Consider the following 20,926-nt stretch of genomic DNA (forward strand, 5'->3'; position numbering starts at 1 on the left):
GCTGGAGATCAGAGCTGAAAAATGTGTTGCAGGAAAAGCGCAGCAGGTCAGGCAGCATCCAAGGAGCAGGGGAATCGACGTTTCGGGCATAAGCCCTTCTTCAGGAATGAGGAGGGTGTGCCAAGCAGGCTAAGATAAAAGCTAGGGAGGAGGGATTTGGGGGAGGGGCGTTGGGAATGCGATAGGTGGAAGGAGGTTAAAGTGAGGGTGATAGGCAGGAGAGGGGGTGGGGGCAAAGAGATTGGGAAGAAGATTGCAGGTCCGATCTCTCTGCCCCCACCCCCTCTCCAGCCTATCACCCTCATCTTAACCTCCTCCCACCTATCGCATTCCCAACGCCTCTCCCCCAAGTCCCTCCTCCCTACCTTTTATCTTAGCCTGCTTGGCACACCCTCCTCATTCCTGAAGAAGGGCTTATGCCCGAAACGTCGATTCCCCTGCTGCGCTTTTCCAACAACACATTTTTCACACCTTAGAAGATAGCTCAGCTGACTGGGAATTGACTAGATCCATGCATCTTCTCAGACAGATTGAGCAATGCTCCTGCTTGCAGGAAATGAATGCTTATCCGGGTGCTGTTTAAACATAGCACTAGGATCGCTAACCTCTGCAGCAGGTCAGTGTGCCACCCTGCTTGACACAGGAGTCAGCTTGCACTTAAGAATGGTGTAATGGTACACGAACAATCAACCCAGCCTTGAGTGTTAGTGACTCTCAGTTCCACAGCCTCTGCTGAGCCTAGACCTCAGAAGAGAAGATTATGTCCATTGAATGTCCCTTCTTTTAGAGATTCAGGCACTGATATAAAAAAAATGACTCCACTGCAGTTCAAAGCTAAACTATCAAATCCAGTGAGCAATCAAAATTTGCTTGGGGCAAAAAAGCAATCAGTGCACAGAGTATTTATGAGGATGTAAAATCATGGAATGGTAAAGCATTGAAGGAGCTCATTTGGCCCATTGAGTCATTTCTTTCCAGCCTGGAATGCCCTCCCAGAAATAGAATTCAGAATACATTTTAAAAGGCAAGTGAATAAATATGTGACAAAGAAACATTCTCTTTAATAAGAGGGTACTGGGATAAAGTAGTAGTTTGCCAGAGAGTTGACGGGGCCAAATGTCCACCGTCTCTTCCTGTAAGATTTTATGAATCTAAGAGGTTCTTTTTCTTTTAAAACAAAATTCGGAGAGAGAGAGGAGGAAGACAGTGGGGATCCGCCTCTTGATTGGTATTCAGTCACTCCACCCCATTATCAGGCATTGCTGGAATGCTTTTGTCAAGGGTCTCGCACTCCATTCAAAGAGACCTACACAGCATTTACAAAGCCATTGCCCTGCTTGAGGCTTTTCTTGTTGCATTAGCAGAACAGTATGTTTATTGGAGAATGCTTTATTTAAGCCAGCTGGAACATTATGGTGTTATTCTAAAAAACCGAGTACGATCAGTTTCACCTTAAAATCCAGAGTTTTGACTGAATTTTCTCTACCCGCTCAAAAGACACAGAGAAGATTAGTTCTACAGCCTTGTGGCAACACATACATTGGATAGCTCATCAGGAAATCAGGGATGCAATGTGCAAAACCTGCTTGCTTTGGCCTTAATAGATTGGTGGAAATCAGGAAATGATATTTAATGATGTCCTGAAGCATTTTACAGCCCATGAGGCAGATTATATTTTAAGGCATCACTGATGTCGGCTGAACAAAAGTTGCCCTCCTTTTTTGTCCGTGCTGCAATAAAGTGTCAGCTTGGACTTTGTACCTGTGTCTCTGAGGTGGGGCTTGAACCCACAACCTTCGAGGGAAGTGATGGGAAAGCTCACATTGTTGAGGTAGACGGCCATTTCAGCAGAGCTGCTTTGTTGACATTGGGAGCAGAGCCAGAAGTTCAGTGGGCGAGAGATTGAATTGTGCAAAGGGAGTCGAAAAGTGAAGCGAGTGGCATTAGTCCCTGAAACAGTTTGGAGTGAGTGAGAGGCCCAGAGGGAGCAGCATAAGAGGAATGGGAAATCTGCAAATGGGAGAAAGGGATTGGAATGGGAATGCAGCCACTAGGATTTTCTGCTTTGGTTTCATGTTTCCCATTCTTAATATTGTTTTCTTTTAATCTCTGCTAATTGTAGGTTAATCACAATCACAGCATTATTTAGTGGGTGCGGAAAGAACTTGGCACTGAATTAGCCCAGTCGGTCACAGCTTCCATTTGCAGATGTCAGCTTCCGAGCCCTGCACATTGTGTAGAATTAATCCTGTTACAGCATTCTCTCACTCAAGGGTCCTATGTGGCAGATACAATTCAGAGACGCTATTGCTGATCCCCTCTTAAATGGAATTGATTTAATTGGATTGGTAAGAAAACATTCCAGAAAAGTAAAAGGTTAAAAATACAGACCTGTACCATTTGTACCAAATGCCTGTGAACAGATCTCAACTTATCACCTGATTTTTCTAACTGGGAAAGTTGTGCATCTTTTATTGTGTTTGTGGGAATAATGAATCAATTATTCAGACAATATTGTTGTGTCAACAGAAAGAAAATCAACCAGCCACAACAAAACAAGAAAGAGAAAAGCAAAATTGAAAAATGTGTCACTTGGTTAGGTAACAAGTAGAATCTTTGTTTTCCATGCAGAGAGGTCTCTTTATGTGTGGCTGACTCAGGGATCTGTGTGCGTCGGTATTACACTAATATGGCTGCTGTCTCAGCACTTCTGCCGTCGCTCAGAGCTTATGCCTCTTCATCCTTTCTTTTGCCCACCTCCCCAACTAAAGAGGTAATTTTGCGCAAAAGCACGGCTCTGTAGGTGGCCTCGGGCATTGTGCCCCAGTGGCTTTTTACATTGTAAGCATTTTGGCCATGAGCAAAGCCAAATATAGCAGAATGCACGCAAAGGGCTGAATAACTTAGTATTCCTTGTACATCCCTTTGTACTTTTCAACAGGTTGTGAATTCTGTCCTGACTGACCTTCCATCTTCGAGATATACAGCATGGAAACAGGCCCTTCGGCCCAACTCGTTCATGCCGACCAGGTTTCCTAAATTAAACTAGTCCCACTGCCTGCAATCGACCTGTATCCCTCTAAACCTTTTCTATCTATGAATGTATCCAAATGACTTTTAAATGCTGTAATTGTACCCGTCTCTGTTACTTGTTTGGGCAGCTTGTTTCATATACGCACCACCCTCTATTTGAAAAAGTTTCCCATCAGGTCCTTTTAAATCCTTCCCCTCTTGCCTTAAACCTATGCCCTCTAGTTTTGGACTCCACTACCCTAGCGAAAAGACCTTGGCTATTCACCCTATCCTTGCCCCTCATGATTTTGAAAACCTCGCCCCTTAGCCTTCTGTGCGACCAGGAAAAAGATTCCCAGCCTATCCAGCCTCTTCCAGTCTAGGTTACATCTATGTAAGTCTTCTTTGCACCCTTTCCAGTTTAATAATATCCTTCCTATGGAAGGGTGGCCAGAATTGAATGCAGTACTCCAAATGTGGCCTTACCAATGTCTTGTACAGCTCTACAATGGCTCAATGAGTCATAGAGTCATAGAGATGTACAGCATGGAAATAGACCCTTTGGTCCAACCTGTCCATGCCAACCAGATATTCCAACCCAATCTAGTCCCACCTGCCAGCACCTGGCCCGTATCCCTCCAAACCCTTCCTTTTCATATACCCATCCATATGCCTCTTAAATGTGCAATTGTACCAGCCTCCACCACATCCTTTGGCAGCTCATTCCATACATGTACTACCCTCTGCGTGAAAAAGTTGCCCCTTAGGTCTTTTTTATATCATTCCCCTCTCACCCTAAACCTATGCCCTCTAGTTCTGGACTCCCCGACGTCAGGGAAAAGACTTTGTCTATTTATCCTATCCATGGCCCTGATAATTTTGTAAACCTCTATAAGGTCTCCCCTCAGACTCCGACGCTCCAGGGAAAACAGCCCCAGTCTGTTCAGCCTCTCCCTATAGCTCAAATCCTCAAACCCTGGCAACATCCTTGTAAGTCTTTCCTGAACCCTTTCAAGTTTCACAACATCTTTCCGATAGGAAGGAGACCAGAATTGCACGCAATATTCCAACAGTGGCCTAACCAGTGTCCTGTACAGCCACAACATGACCTCCCAACTCCTGTACTCAATACTCTGACCAAAAAGAAAAGCATACCAAATGCCTTCTTCACTATCCTACCTACCTGCGACTCCACTTTCAAGGAGCTATGAACCTGCACTCCAAGGTCTCTTTGTTCAGCAACACTCCCTAGGACCTTACCATTAAGTGTATAAGTCCTGCTAAGATTTGCTTTCCCAAAATGCAGCACCTCGCATTTATCTGAATTAAACTCCATCTGCCACTTCTCAGCCCATTGGCCCATCTGGTCCAGATCCTGTTGTAATCTGAGGTAACCCTCTTCGCTGTCCACTAAACCTCCAATTTTGGTGTCATCTGCAAACTTACTAACTGTACCTCTTATGCTCACAAAAAGTAATTTATGTAAATGACAAAAGGTAGAGGGCCCAGCACCGATCCTTGTGGCACTCCACTGGTCACAGGCCTCCAGTCTGAAAAACAACCCTCCACCACCACTCTCTGTCTTTGAGCCAGTCCTGTATCCAAATGGCTAGTTCTCCCTGAGTAGTATTCCATGAGATCTAACCTTGCTAATCAGTCTCCCATGGGGAACCTTGTCGAACGCCTTACTGAAGTCCATATAGATCACATCTACTGCTCTGCCCCCATCAATCTTCTTTGTTACATCTTCAAAAAACTCAATCAAGTTTGTGAGACATGATTTCCCATGCACAAAGCCATGTTGACTATCCCTAATCAGTCCTTGCCTTTCCAAATACATGTACATCCTGTCCCTCAGGATTCCCTCCAACAACTTGCCCACCACTGATGTCAGGCTCACCGGTCTATAGTTCCCTGGCTTGTCTTTACCGCCCTTCTTAAACAGTGGCACCACATTTGCCAACTTCCAGTCTTCCAGCACCTCACTTGTGACTATCGATGATACAAATATCTCAGCAAGAGGCCCAGCAATCACTTCTCTAGCTTCCCACAGAGTTCTCAGGTACACCTGATCATGTCCTGGGGATTTATCCACCTTTAACCATTTCAAGACATCCAGCACTTCCTCCTCTGTAATCTGGACATTTTGTAAGATGTCACCATCTATTTCCTTACAGTCTATATCTTCTATATCCTTTTCCACAATAAATACTGATGCAAAATATCCATTTAGTATCACCCCCATTTTCTGTGTTTCCACACAAAGGCCGCCTTGCTGATCTTTGAGAGGCCCTATTCTCTCCCTAGTTACCCTTTTGTCCTTAATATATTTGTAAAAACCCTTTGGATTCTCCTTAATTCTATTTGCCAATGCTATCTCATGTCCCCTTTTTGCCCTCCTGTATTACCTCTTAAGTGTACTCCTACTTCCTTTTTACTTTTCTAAGGATTCACTCGATCTATCCTGTCTATACCTGACATATGCTTCCTTCTTTTTCTTAACCAAACCCTCAATTTCTTTAGTCATCCAGCATTCCCTATATCTACCAGTCTTTCCTTTCACCCTAACAGGAATATACTTTCTCTGGATTCTTGTTATCTCATTTCTGAAGGCTTCCCATTTTCCAGCCGTCCCTTTACCTGCGAACATCTGCCTCCAATCAGCTTTCGAAAGTTCTTGGAGAAAGTGAGGACTGCAGATGCTGGAGGTCAGGGCTGAAAATGTGTTGCTGGAAAAGCGCAGCAGGTCAGGCAGCATCCAAGGAGCAGGAGAATCGACGTTTCGGGCATGAGCCCTTCTTCAGAAGAAGGGCTCATGCCTGAAACGTCGATTCTCCTGCTCCTTGGATGCTGCCTGACCTGCTGCGCTTTTCCAGTTTCAAAAGTTCTTGCCTAATACAGTCAAAATTGGCCTTTCTCCAATTCTCAATGTTCTGACTGATCAAGGCATGTGTGCCAAACAGCTTCTTCATCATTCTTACCACCTGTGAAGCCACTTTCAAGGAACAATGTATTTGCACCCCTCGGTCTCTTTGTTCAACAACACTACCCAGGGCATTATCGTTAACTGTAAGCCCTGCCCTGTGGTCTTACCAAAATGCAACACCTCGCATTTATCTGCATTAAACCTTCTAACCCACTGGTCCAATTGATCAGGATCCAGTTAAGCTTTTAAATAATCTTCTTCAGTGTCCAGTATACCATTTGTTTTGGTGTCATGCACAAACTTATGAACCATGCCTCCTATATTCTCATCCAAATGATTTGTGTAAGTGATGAACAACAGTGGACCCAGCACAGATCCTTACAACACACTACTGGTCACAGGCGTCCAGTCTGAACAACAACCCATTACCACCACCTTTTGTCTACTACTGTCAAGCCAATATTGTATCCAGTCCACACCTGCGCTCGCTGGGATCTCATGCTGTCTTCTCATAATCTCTGACAGGTCCTCTCTCGGCTTCCACTTTTCCTAGGAAAACATTCCTGCCGTACACTGTCTTTGCTTATCTCTCAGACGGCCCACCCTGGTAAATCTCGTCTGCACCTTCATAACTGCAATGACATCCTTTTGATAATGTGATGGCAAGAACTTCAGTAAGTCATCCAGTTGTAGCCTGACCAATGTTTTACACCATTCCAGCATAACCTCCCTCCTCGTGTTTTATGACTCCCCTAATAAAGGCAAATACCTCCATATGCCTTCATAACCATTTTATCTATTTACGCTATTACCCTAGGGAATCTATGGATATGCACACCAAGGTGTACCTGATCGTCAGTACTTTCCCAGGTCCTACCATTTATAATGTAGCCTCTTGTTTTGTTAGCTGTCCTTAAGTGCGTTATCTCACACTTTTCTGGATTTTAATTCAATGCCATTGCTTTGCTAGCTGACTATTCTGTTGATATCCTGCAGTATATGGCTATCATTCTATTTATCACCCTACCAATTTACATTCATCCATGAACCTCTTGATCCTACCCCAGACATTTAAGTCTAAACTTTTAATGTAGACCACAAATAGCAAGGATCCTAACACTTAGTCATGCAGAACCCCACTGGAAACAGACTTCCAGTCACAGTAACATCCCTCTACCATCAACCTCTGCTTCCCTGCCTCTCAATTTTGAATCTAACATGCCATTTTGCCTGGGACAGTTAATATTCTTATACAGACTGCCATGCAGGATCCTATCAAAAGCCTTGCTAAAGTCCATGTAGACCACAGCAAATGCATTGACCTCATTAACACTCTTGGTCACCTCAAGAAATGTAATCACATTTATCAAACATAGCTTTCAATTAAGAAAACCATGCTGTGTACCCCTAATCAATGTCTCTCCAAATTCAGATATATTCTGTCCCTCAGAATCCTTGATAATAACCTGCTGACCAACAGTTTGGTCTGATTGAGTTGTAATTTCCTTTCGATGCCAACTCTTTTCTAACAATGGGACAGTGTGGAATCACAGCTTAACATCAAACATTATGTTTTGAGTTTTGCAATTGCAAAATGGGCTAATTGCTACTAGCTAGTGATGTGCTAACAACCAGTTTAAGATTCTCAGTCAGGGTTACAGCGTTATTTACATATACATGCCAGAAGCTGCATACATTCATAGGCAGGAAGCAGTCCACTGCAGTAGAAAGAAACATGATCAGATATTACACCTTTTTAAAATTGAACAAAAGTATGAGAAAGCAATATTTCTTTAGCACAATTATCCTGCTCCTCAGATGCTGCCTGAGTTGCTGTGCTTTTCCAGCACCACTCTAATCTATAAATATACTTTCTGTACCTTAAATAGTCTCAAAGACTGAGTTTCTACAGCCCCCCACTGTAGAGAATTTCAAAGCCTCTGAGTGAAATAAAATTCTCCTGATCTTGGACCCAAGTAGCATCTACCTTATTTTTAAATTATGTCCATTAGTTTGAGACTCCACAAACAGGGGAAACATTTTACCTACATCTATCCTGTCTATCCCTTTAAACGTTTTCTAGGTTTCAATGAAATCACCTCTCGTTCTTTGAAAGTCTAGGCCCAGTTTGCCCCAGTGTTTTTTTCATAGGAAAGTCCAGCTATCCCAGGAGCAAGCCTGGTGATCCTCCATTGCACTCCCTCAATGGCAATAATGTCTTTCCTGAGATAAGAGCACCAAAACTACGCACTGTACTGAAGGTGCAAACTAACTAAGCTCCCAGACAATTGAAGCAAGACTTCACTACTCCTGCACTCAAATATTCTTGCAACAGAGGCTAACATTCCATTAGCTTGCTACATGTTCACTTTCAGTGACTTGTCAACAAGCCCACTAGGTCCTTGTGTACATCTACAATTCCGACTTCCTACCATTTAAGAAATGCTCTACTTATTGAATTGCAGAGCAGGCTCGTAAACCCAACCATTGTCCTCCCCCAATTCATATATTTGAGTGATTGTATCCCTGGTGCAGTTTTATAAGGAAGTGTATACTTGTTTCATATTTAAGCTTTACTTCCTTTGTACGCACTACAGCAAAATTTCAATAGATTAGTCCCTGGGATGAGAGGCTGAATAAATTAGGCTTCTAAGAAGAATAAGAGGCAAGCTTAATGAAGCATTCAGTTGTGAAACTTGAAAGGGTTCAGAAAAGATTTACAAGGATGTTGCCAGGGTTGGAGGATTTGAGCTATAGGGACAGGTTGAATAGGCTAGGGCTGTTTTTCCTGGAATGTCGGAGGCTGAGGGGTGACCTTATACAGGTTTATGGACGTGTTGGACTGAAAGGTCTGTTCCGTGCTGTACATCTCTATGACTCTTAAGTTAGATACTGAGATGTTTCACCTGAATTGCAAAACCTGTAACACGAGGGAAGTCTCAGGATAATGGACCCAATTATTTAGGCATGAGGTGAGGAGAATATTTCGATTTGCCACCCCAGAGGGTTGTGAATGCCTCATTAATGAAAAGATTTAAGGCTGGAATGAACAGGTGTTTGATCTCTTAAGAAATCAAGGGACATGGAGATCAGGCAGAGAGTCAGCCGTGATTTTATTGAGCGGTTGGAGTAGGCCCAAGGGGCTGAATGGTCTTCTCCTGTTCCTATTTGTTGCATTCTTACGTAAATTTTAAAGATCGTTTATACAAATCTAGCTTGTGCCCCCTGGAGTATAGACTTGAGGTGTTTCAAAATGTTACAAGGTTGGCTAAAAGCGGTTTCCTTTGGGAGGGGACAAGAACAAGGGGTAGTTTGGTGAACATCTATGAAAATTACAAATTCAGAGGACCAGTGTGGGATACAGTATGACTTCTGCCTCACCCCCACCCCTACCTCCAACCCTATCCCAGTCACTGTCTTTGTGACTCCTCTGAGATTGTCAGATTCAAACTGAATTTTCTGTATTTATGTGCTCTGGACTAACACCATCTTTGAATTTGAATTGGAGATAATTATGTATGTTTCATATGGAATCTTGTTTAACTTGGATTTGAGTTGCCAACCCAGAAGCGAGAAATTGCTTTCCAATTTTAAAGTTTGTGCTGCCTTAGCATTTTACATAATCCTCTGTTCCTTTCGATACTTCAGACAAGTGAATGAAGAGCTGTTAATCTTTCCATTTTATTTTTCTTCTTTTGACTGTATCACTCTCCAGTTTTTGAAGAGCCAGAGGACCCCAGCAACCGGTCGTTCTTCTCCGAGATCATTTCCTCAATATCAGATGTGAAGTTCAGCCACAGTGGGAGATACATGATGACCAGGGATTACCTCACTGTCAAAGTCTGGGATTTAAACATGGAGAACAGACCCATAGAAACATATCAGGTATTTGCCAAATGGAGTTTGAAGAAGGAAGAAGCTGCTGTTTTTCTTTTGAGTCTTTGTTCTTTATTCTTTCATAAAAAACGGAATGAGAGGAGGCCATTCGGCCCTTTGAGCCTCCTCCACCATTTAATATAGTTGTGCTGATCATTTAAGTCAGTATCCTGTTCCTGCTTTCTCTTCATGGCCTTTGATCCTTTTGCCCATAAGAATTATCTTTGCTATCCGCTTCTTGCTTCTACACTCTTACTTCGAGTGTCTCTTTGTGATATCACTTACAGGCATTGTCAAATTTCCAGTGTACTGCAAAAGCACCTGGTTTGCCCAACCCCTCTCTGTCGGCTCATCCACTGATTTTGCATGATTAGGTTGGTTTTTCTGACATCCAGTAATGAAACAGATACTTGCTCCAATTCAGGGTTGGCAAGATTGAAACCAATGTCTTCATCCCAGCCACTCCATGCCTCTCAATGAACATCCATCTGAGGCTGACCCAGATGCCTTATGTCCTATCTGACCTCGAGATAACTTTTTATCCTCTTATTTGCTCCGTTACTCAAAATGTCTATTTCTGTCTCCATAACATTGCCTTACTCTACCTTTCTCATCTGCTGCTGAAACACTTGTCCATGCCTCTGTTCCTTCTAGACTTGAATGTTCCAGTGCAAGCTTGGCTAATCATATTCTACCCTTTGTAAACTTGAGGTTATCCATAACTCTGCACCCAAATCTGAATTCACACCAAGCCCTGTTCACCCGTCATCCCTGTGCTTGCTGAGCTATACCAACTCTTAGTTAAGCCATTACTGAGAGGAAGCACAACAACTAGTCGCTTAGTACCCAATAATTGAGCAAATCATCCCTGTCACCCGTAGTTATGTGGGAGTCATTCTAACACCAGTTTCCTTGTTGTTGGTATTTGTCAGGTGCATGAATATCTGAGGAGTAAGCTGTGTTCCCTCTATGAAAACGACTGCATCTTTGACAAGTTTGAGTGTGTGTGGAATGGCTCTGACAGGTAAGTGGTGCTTTTGATTGAATTTGCCTGACTGTCAGCTACAGGCCAGTGTAGTAACCTGTATCCCTCACACTTTCGACCTGAACTGGAGCTGTTATCTAAATGATCCCTTTAGAGGACAAATTGCATTTACATCAGCTGCCTCTAAACTTTGTAAACAATATCAGAAATTTGGCACCTTGGGAATTAGTGCACTAATCAATACTAAAGTTGAGCAGCAGTAATATAACCACTGGCTCCTGCTATAATGTGTGTCGAGCTCTGTGGACAGGCACCGATGAATGACATTCATTGTCTAGGCTGAAAAATACAGGAATATATGACAATATCAAGTTAAAATTCCAACTTCATAAGATCATTTGCTGAGGATATCACAGGATATGGATAAAGGAAAATTGACTGATCCTGTCTGTGAGAATTTTCTGAAGGGATTTGATAAGGTGCGATATCACAGACTTATTACAAACAAAAAAAAAACGCCATGACATGAAAGGAAGTATAGCCACATGGAAATGGTTTGGGGACAGATAGCGAAGGGTAGGGTTAATGGTGTTCAGGTTAGTTGGATAAGTGTAGTGATATTGTAAAGATCTTTGGGCGTTCTTGTGATTATTCCAGTTCAATGAGAATTAGGCACAGAATTGAAGCTCCTGATATAAATTAGAAAAGGAGAGTGATCTCAAACTTTGGGGTTGAATTTAAAAGATCAGGGGCCCATTGGTTTGGAGATGAGGAATAGATGCAGTTCATGGTTAAGAAAGTGTGTAGGAGAAAGAGTAGTGATGGTGGAGCATATAATTAAATGAAGTCCAGAGGATTATAGGGGAAGTAAATGGAATGTTGGCTTTTATTTCAAAGTCGAAAAGTGTGCACTGGAAAAACACAGCAGGTCAGGCAGCATCTGCGCAGCGGGAGAGTTGATTTTTCGAGTATAAGCCCTTCATGAATATTAAAATAGGGAAGTCTCAGTAAAACCATGCAAAGCATCTGTTAGACCACAGCTAGAATACTATGAATAATTTTGGTCACCTTACCTTAGGAGAGATATATTGGCACTGGAGGCAAGCCAGAGAAGCTTCAATGGGCTGATACTAGGTATGGGGTGGAGAGTCTTATGAGGAGAGGGTGAATAGGTTGGACCTGTACTCATTGGTGTTTAGAAGAATGAGAGGCAACCTTATTGAAAAGGTTAAGAGACTGACAGGGTTGATGCAGAAAGGCTGTTTTCCCTGATGGAAGCGTATAGGTCCAGAGGGCATAAATTCAAAACTAAAGGTTGCTCACTTAAGACATAGATGAGAAAGAATGTCTTCTTTCAGAAGTAGTGAATCTGTAGAATTCTTTACCACAGCAAGCTGTTGAGGTCAGGGTATTAAGTGTATTTCAAGCTGAAAGAGGTAAATTTTAATCAGTAATGGAGTCCATGGTTATGGGGAAAAGCCAGGAAAGTGGAATTAAGGATGATCAGATCAACCATAATTGCATTGGATGATGGTGCAGACTCAGTGGGCTGAATGGCCTACTTCTGATTACAGTTTCTAGACATATCTGTCATTAAAGACCAAACAATAATCAGTGCATAGAGACAGAGGCTTATGCATGGTTCTTAATGAATCTACTGTGTCTGCATATACAGAAGAAGGGGAATAATGAAAACCTGGTTAAGGAAGGGGATGTTAAATGTTAGACAGGCTAAGTTACAGTGGAAGAACAAATATTAGGTAAGTATTATCCAAAATAGCTAAATTGCTGGGCAAGGATGTGAACAGAAACTTAAGAAGGAAAGAGCAGAGGCTCTGACTATCACGTTGCTAGTTCTTGCTGGTTTCAGGCATGGTGCCGAAGGACTAGAGGATCGGTAACATCCCACCATTGTTTAGAAAAGGTGCAAGGGACTGACCAGTTGCATTTTTACAGGCCAGTCCGCTTCCCGTGTGTGTGCAAAGTGTTGACATGCTTTTTGACATTGTGAGAAGCTATACATTAAACAAGCTTTCCTTTCTTCTCGCCCCCCCCCCCCCCCCCCAACGTATTCAATGATTTCACAGTGTAATCATGACTGGTTCCTACAACAATTTCTTCCGAATGTTCGACCGTAACACAAAGCGTGATGTCACGCTGGAAGCATCACGGGAAAACAGCAAACCCAGAGCAATACTCAAGCCTCGCAAAGTATGCATGGGTGGGAAAAGGAAGAAAGATGAAATTAGTGTTGACAGTTTGGACTTCAGTAAGAAGATTCTGCACACGGCGTGGCATCCGTCGGAGAATATCATAGCAGTAGCTGCCACAAACAACCTCTATATATTCCAGGACAAAGTGAACTAGAAAATCTGTTTGACTGGTCACCTCACTCTGCATACAATTAAACATCAAATTATTATTATTTTTTAAAAGGAAAACTTGCCCTCTGGAATGAATCCTAACAATAGTTTTTTTTGTCAGGTTGTCTGTCTTAATGAAGCTGTGGTGCCTTTTGGTATGTGGGTCTGTAATTCCCATGATGCATCTATTTTAGAACAAAATGGCTTCTGTTTATAAGGCACTGAATTTCCATCTAATTCTTCTGGCTTTTAAAGATGTAAATATTCAACACTGACTTGTAAATTTGATTTTTTTTTCCTCTCTCTCATGGAAATAGGGATGAATTTTTATGTTATGTGTACTTTGTTTCTCCACAGCTGCTAATGCCTTGGACATTCTTTATCCAAAATAATAATACTTGTACCAATTGACAGCTGCTTCCGGAGGGTGACAAATGTTAGAGCGTAGTTTTAAAAAAAATTTTCTTTGTTCCCCATAAAATGCGCCACTCCTTTTTCCATATTCTTTGGGATTGAGGGTGATCGAGCGCTAATCAGCATAATATAATGAGCAGTATTTAACGAATCAGGGAATTTTCCACACAGTTCCTCGAACAGAAGTCTCTTATTTGTGAAATGACCCGAGCAGTTTTGTAGCTCAGTATATGAAAGAATGAATTTACTTGCATTGTTGAACAAGCAAACGAGAAGATGTTTAAGTTAACTATACTAATGCCAATTTGAAAATGTAATTGTAGATTTTTGAAGCCCTGAGACTGTCAGGGCTTTTGTAGTTAGAGTTTTTCAAAGTTTTACATCTAATAATGGGAGTAATTGCATATAATGACTGAACAAGTTTTACTTTTAAATTATGTCCTAATTATGTCAGATCTCAAAATTGTCTCTCTCTTCCCCCAACCCCCACTTCCCCTTAATACAGAGTTACGTTCTGGTATCTAATTTCTTTAAAATGTCTTCTGTTAATATTTTCCTGGCGGTTTACACACAAGTTTCCTCAGTCTGATTCTTCTATGGCTAGGAATCTAGTATGTAGTTTATGTTTCTAATAGCTAAAACTGACACTAAACCAGAATAAAGCTACATTGTCATGTCAGTAATGACAAAAGGTTTGACTGGAGCCATTACCAAGAGGGAATTGATATTCTTCTGCTGCAGTTCATGTGATTTAGGGACATAGGACTTTGGTCTACGCCATTAAGCCCTTTGTGCCTGCTCCATCATTCAGTAAGTTCATGGCTGATCATTCTCACCACTCTCCTGTCTGTGTTCCTCCTCTCCAAACCTTGCTCCGTAAGCCTTCACTCCTTTGCTACTCAAAAATCTAACTGTAATAGATAAATCTTACTGAGTGCCTCTTCTGATTCAGTGAGTAAAGACAGTGGGTGAATGAACAATGCAGACCAGAAATGCAACATTGAATCCTTATAGCTGTGACTGGTCAGCTGATCTCAGAGTCATCCACAAGAAATACATCTGTCACCTGCCTCCACCTACCCCCCCCCCCCCAAAAAAAAGAAAAGTATTGGTGAGGAGAGGGCCAGGCCTGACAATGTTGCCCCATTACAGAGTAGCTCTGGGTTTAAGTTCCAGTCTGAAGAATTGTCACTCACTTGAAGACAGAAGGTGCCTGGTACCCCGGACCCATCACACTGAAAATAATCAGTGTATCCAAAAGGGGAAGTTAACTTATTTTTAAAGAAGTGTTAAATCTCTTTGCTGCAACAAGGGAAAATCAAGTTTAAGAAATAAAACTGGTAGGTTTAAAATTAAATGGGTGTACAGATGTATTTCAACATTTTTGTTAAGAAATTAAAAGTGGGGGTGCAGGGAACCTTACATCAACATTCACTTTAAAAGCACAGGCTCACCAGCCCTATTCTTCCTTTTAAAAAAGGACAAGTGAATTGCAGTTATTAATGCTGTTCTGTACCGCAATTTTCTTTTTAAACTGCATGAGAACTGTCAGGCCCTTATTTTGATAAGATGGGGTTGGGTTGTGGGTGGGAGGGGAAGGGGCAGGGTGGTCATTGGATACGGCTAAGCCAGCACCCTGAGCTTTAGGACATGCTGTGGCTGTTTTGTCTTAGGGGCTTAACCTTCTGGATAAAAGTACTTTATTTATTGGGGAGGGAAAGGGCAAGTGGGGCTGGCTCTTTATTGTTTGGGTCAAATGATTTGACTGGTGTACCTTTGTCCTCGTTACTGTCTGCTTTTCTTTTCTTAAAGAATAAACTGTTTGCAGCCAAGTCTGCTTCATGAAATGTGAGCATTGCAGTGTTTTGTTCCACTGATGTGTCCGTATCTTCAGAACCATTGAGGAGACAGTCACCCTCTGCCACCCTATTGTGAGTACACCCACACAGTCGGGTTGTCAGCTCTGCTGAAACATGTTCCACTTAACTGGCTTCAAGCCACGATGTCCCAGACTGCCAGTGTTGCCCACCTAATGCATCCTTCATGGCCATGCCCCATCTCCCTGTGCCAATTGGTAAATTAAGAGATCAATCCTTTACCCTTAATGTGATATTTAACATTAAGCCAAACAGCCTTCTTTCCCATCTGAATTGTATTAACAGTTGGGAAACAGAAGTGTTTATTCCTACGTTACAACAGTGACTCCATCAAAAGTACTGTGTTGATCGTCCTGATGTCACAAGAATGTTTCAGAACTCCCATTTTGTTTTTCTTGTTAAAAAGCAACATGTCTCTCGTCCTGGTAGGAACAGAATGGCTGCTGTGGGAACCCCAAGGTCCAAGTGCTTGTCAGGTTCAGGAATGTCGTCAAATCTGACTTGCTAGCAGGAAAGGTTAAGTGCTAAGACTCAGAGGTCTAGGAATTCCCTTACAGGTTGCTGTCTCTAAGTGGTGCTACAGCAGCCTGGTGCCATTTTTGTTGTATGTCATCATTGACGCCTTTACAAAATTCTGCAAATCCAATATTAGGATCCTAGTGTTACACTTTCTCAGATCAACCTCCCTAGTGTTGAGGCACTGGTTACAATCAATCATCTGCATTGGGTGGGACACATCATCCACAAGACTTGAAAAAAGCTCTCTACCCCAAGCTCCGTCACAGCAAGCAGTTGCCAGGAGGCTGGAGGAAGTGCTGCAAGAACAGTCTCAAAGCCTCCCTGGAAAAAATGTAACATCATCAAACACTTCAGGGAATCACTTGTCCTGGAACACCCAAACACACAGTGGAGGAGGGGGTGCACAAAACCCAACTATTCCAACCCCCGTTTCAGCAAACCCCAGCTGCAGCAGCGTGTGCAGATCCAGCACTTGGCAGTTCAGTCACCTTAGAACCTACAGTCCCAAGGGAAGTAGAAGATGCCACTTCCTACATTGCTCCATGTGGTGCTGCAATAAGAGAACGTTGCAAGTGGTGGCACCCATTGCCTCCATTGAGAGGCATGGAGTTACCACCATCCTCGAGTCAAACAGCCCAGCCAGATGATGTGATACCAGGGTTCCAAGGTGGGACCATTCAGGTCCTGACATATATTCATCCATCACAAAGATCATGTCTGAGGCTGCAATCCTTCACTCAACTTCTTCAAAGGGCCAGGTCGGCAAATTGCAGCTAAGATAACTTTCCTATTGCAGGGTGCCTAGAGGTACTCTGGAGTGAATTCTGTGATCTTATGTATTAGAGGCCTGGAGTTACTGCAGGGTGTTGTTATACCCTCAGAGGAGCAGGTGACGTCTCTACACAAGGCAGGCAGTGGCAGTGCCCCTGAGTTAGCAACATGACAGGAAACCAGGAGTAGAGGCTCTCTGGTTAATTGGAGTCAGATTCTCCTTTAAGCCTCTTGACTGGGACAGCAGGGTGCTACCTGGTAAGTCAGTCAATGTACCCAGAACCTCAGTAATGGCTGTAAGTGTCAGGTGAAGTGATGGAGTTTCAGCTGGGCAGGTGGCAGTCCTTGAGAGGCAGCAGAAAATGAGCTGGGAAAGGATTGTGTAAGGGAGAGGAAGCTAAAGAGGTGTATGGCCCCAGTATCAACAGCTTGCTTCTCTGTGTCAGTTATCAGGATGAAGGTGTGTGTGGAGCTCAGAGAGGGGAAAAGACGTCATTCTCAAGAATCTCTGCAAGGCCAGATGCTACTGTTTCTGTTGCAGGTAGCCCTGTGATGCAGAAAACCAGCCCCTTATGAGGTAAGGACACCCCTCCTGTTCTAGTCTGCTCTTTTCTGGGGCGTGAAACCTTGTCATAGATTCATTCAGTGCAGAAGAGGCCTATCAAGTCAGTACCACCAAAAATACACTATGGCATACATAAGTCCCATCTACCCACTCTAGGCCCACAACCTTGAATGTTATGACATTTCAAGTGTTCATCCAAGTACTTTTTGTAGGTTGTGAGGTTACCTGCCTCAGCTACTCTCCCAGACAGTGTTTTCCAAACCCTCACCACCCTCTGGTTGAAAAACATTTTCCTTAAATCTCTTCTTAAACCTCCTGCCTTTCATTTTTAAAGTGTCTCCTTCTTAATGACCCTTCAAAGGGATCCAGTTGCTTTCCATCCATCCTCTCCAACCTCCTAGTAATCTTAAACACCTTTTATCAGCTCCCCCCTCAACTTTCTCTGCTCCAAAGAAAACAGCCCGTGCTCATCCAGGCCCTCTTCATTGCTGAAATGCTCCATCCCAGGCAACATCTTAGTGAATCTCAAACATCCCCTTCGAGAGAGGGAGTGACAGCAGAACATCAGTGGTTTGTGTAGCATTGTTAGATGAGCTTGCCAAATAGTTGGAGGTAAATGGAGGCATTGAGAGGTAGGTGTGTGAGGGTGAAGTGAGGTATCTGAACATAAGGGAGTGCCACTGGCTGGGTGAGAGATGTGCTACATTGTGCAGTGCGGGAGGTTGGTGTTGCAGCTTTGGGATACCATTCTCTAACCTTGCTCACTGACCTCAGGATCTTTGACCTGGCTCAGCAGTGCCAGCCTCTCCCTTAGTGCTGCTGAGGTTTCAGAGCTGTTGACCCCAAGAGTGGAGCGAGCACTCTTTCCCCCTTTCCTTAACTAGACTTGGGACTTGTGACTGAACAGGTGCCAAGCTGCCTCCTTCATCTGAGGCCATGCAGAGTTAACAGCTTGGTCATGTTGCTCATGAACCACATGGGACTGTCAGCCTATTGTCCTGAATGACAGGCTTTCATTCTTCATGGTGCCAATTCCAGGTCTCTTCAGGGAACCAGCTGCAGTGCTTCAACTGTTAGACCTCTTAATAAACTTGTGTTTTCTGACACTGATGAACCAGCAGCTGGTGGTAGGTCATTAGACCTTTATGACCCACCCCCAAACACCCTAACTCCAACTTTAATAGTGATTTTCTGTCCCTGGAAAAGCGTAAGTACTGAAACAACTGGGGTCACAATAAGATGATAATAAAGGTCCCAAAGATTGCATTTCCAGGTCATTGATGTCAGGGAGCTTGTCCTTGTTGGGTAGAATAAGTCAAACAGGCCATTGACACAAGGGAAGCTATCTGCCCTTAGGAATTAAGTATATTTCCCAAATCCTCGTTTTGGGAAATTCTCGCCAGGAAGACGGACCCAGAATTTTGGAGGAAGACTTCAGGAAGTGTTCCTTAACACCACCTGGAGATCAGAGTCAAAAAGTGTGGTGCTGGAAAAGCACAGCAAGTCAGGCAGCATCCAAGGAGCAGGAGAGTCAATGTTTCGAACTTAAGCTCTTCATCAGGAATGCACCTACCACCACCTGGAAAGCAGTGTCTGCCATCACCAACTACTGAGAACAACACACTCTCTGCCAACTGTCTATTCTTCCTCTGGCATCATTGAACTGTCACAAGTCATACACTTTCCCTGTCCATTCAGCCAATCATCAAAGTTGCTACTTCTTTCTCATCAAACATAAAAAAACTGATAAATAGTCCACTGTCTGAGTTGGGTATTTGTAATCGCACCCATTTCCAAACTCTTACAGAATTACATCTCAAACACCACCTCCCATTTTTGTTTCCACCACCAAGAGACAAGAACATTTCACAAAGCAATTGCTTTGTCCTGCTTTCTTTCTTCAGATGTGAGTTCCCTATTTGATTTTCAGCATGCCAGGCCTGAGAGAAACTAGGTACAAAGGTTTCAAAGGTTTAGTGGCCAATTGGGTAACCTTCACATCAGGACACTCCAACTCCCTTCGAAGGCAAGTTGGATGACCAGAAGACTGGTCATTTTGCTTTGCTTGGTTAATACTGCTGACTGGTCAATGCATATGTGGTCTAGTCATAAGGCTGTTTCTATCTACATTAGCAGGCAGCAGTGAAATATATGCTTCAAAGAATCAAGACAGTAGGAGCTTATACCAAGCTACTGTATCATCAAAATAATTAACTCAGCCTGTCAAGAATGACACCAACTAAGCCAGCACTTGATTTTCAAATCAGACAAACAAGCCGACCATCCTGATGAAGAACTCGCTCTTTTCAATAATAATCCCCAAGAGTAACTCATTAAATGTACTCATGCAGGTTTGATAAAATAGCAGGATACCAAGACTAGGAGTGGAATATCCAGGAAAAAAGAAATTTAAAGCAGGTGACTTATTTCTCCAGCATTCCCCCATCATTGATTCACAATTACACGAGGTATGTTCCAATTTCTCAAATTAATGAAGGTTCTTTACTGGGTCCACCTCTAAGCTACCAAATTCCATTGCCCTTCTGGGTGTGAAACTAACCCACGTAATTGTATTCCATTTGATAAGGAACATGGCTGAGATATTCAGGAGCCATCTAAGTGCTGCTTCTCACCCTTTGGATTGACATAAAATAGGGTAATGGCTTGAATTTGACTTTTAAGAATCAATCTGTCCACATGGACACCTATCTACTGAAGACATGTTGACTAAAGGGCAAGTTACAGAATTATTACAGACACAATTTCTAATAGCATCAACAGGCAAAGCAGCAGTTTGAAGCAAAACATGACGAGATAAAATGAAAATCTTGATTAGAAAAATGGTCAAAATGAAAGAAAAATGTAGGTCAACATTGGCAAGAGAAAGGTAGGCTAACCTGCAGAAATTCTCCAAAGATCCTTAGTGTCTTCCAAACCCATACCACTCCCATTTAGAAGGATAAAGGCAACAGATATATGGGAACACCACCAAGCCCCTCACCATCCTGACTTGGAAAAATATCACCTTTCCTTCAATATCACTGGGTCAAAGCCCTGGAAATCCCTACCTAAAAGCATTGTGGGTCAACCAACAGAACATGGACTGCAGGGATTCAAGAAAACAGCTCACTACAACCTTCTCAAGGGCAGTTAAGGATGAGCATTAAATACTGGTCCAGCCTGCGATAACCTGCAAGCGATTTAAAGAAAATAACTATTTTGGGTAAAAATCATAATAAAACCAACAACTGATTGCTAGCATGTCTTCTAGGAGCAAGGTGCTCATGAAACAAACCCTATAATAAACATGTTAGAGATACAATTATTCCATGTGACTGATACAATGTTTACCTAATTATGTCACAAAGAGCCAAATAATGTGTTATTGACTCCCAGCTTACTTGACCAACCTGTAGTGATGACAGACATGTATCTACATGAATGAGAGGTCTTGCCTGCCATGTGTTGTGCAAATATTGAGACAATAGCACACATAGTTTGGTAAGTTAATTTATTAGTTCAAGCTCTGATGGAGTGGAGCCTTTCATTTATTTTTATTGAATCTTGTGCTGATATTAACAGTTTAATTAATTGTAATCCATTTAGTGGTAAAACTGT

At 42.7% G+C, this 20,926-nt stretch overlaps 1 protein-coding gene across 5 annotated transcripts in view; it reads left to right on the plus strand.

The window, feature by feature from the left end:
* Positions 1-15,150, plus strand: part of LOC122556787 (serine/threonine-protein phosphatase 2A 55 kDa regulatory subunit B beta isoform) — a 571,983-nt gene extending 556,833 nt beyond the window's left edge. For 3 of the 5 annotated variants that reach the window (XM_043703958.2, XM_043703960.2, XM_043703959.2), the window contains 3 exons: positions 9,654-9,823; positions 10,747-10,838; positions 12,887-15,150. In XM_043703958.2, coding sequence (XP_043559893.1) covers positions 9,654-9,823; positions 10,747-10,838; positions 12,887-13,166 — 542 coding nt within the window. In that variant the 3' untranslated portion in view covers positions 13,167-15,150. The remainder of the gene's footprint in view (positions 1-9,653; positions 9,824-10,746; positions 10,839-12,886) is intronic. The other 2 variants (XM_087995470.1, XM_043703961.2) reach the window with 1 other exon arrangement.
* The last annotated feature ends 5,776 nt before the right edge of the window (positions 15,151-20,926 follow it).

Source organism: Chiloscyllium plagiosum, unplaced genomic scaffold (assembly GCF_037043375.1).
Source record: "Chiloscyllium plagiosum isolate Xiang-an unplaced genomic scaffold, Cpla_swu_hap1 HiC_scaffold_16, whole genome shotgun sequence".
Classification (NCBI taxonomy): Eukaryota; Metazoa; Chordata; class Chondrichthyes; order Orectolobiformes; family Hemiscylliidae; genus Chiloscyllium; species Chiloscyllium plagiosum.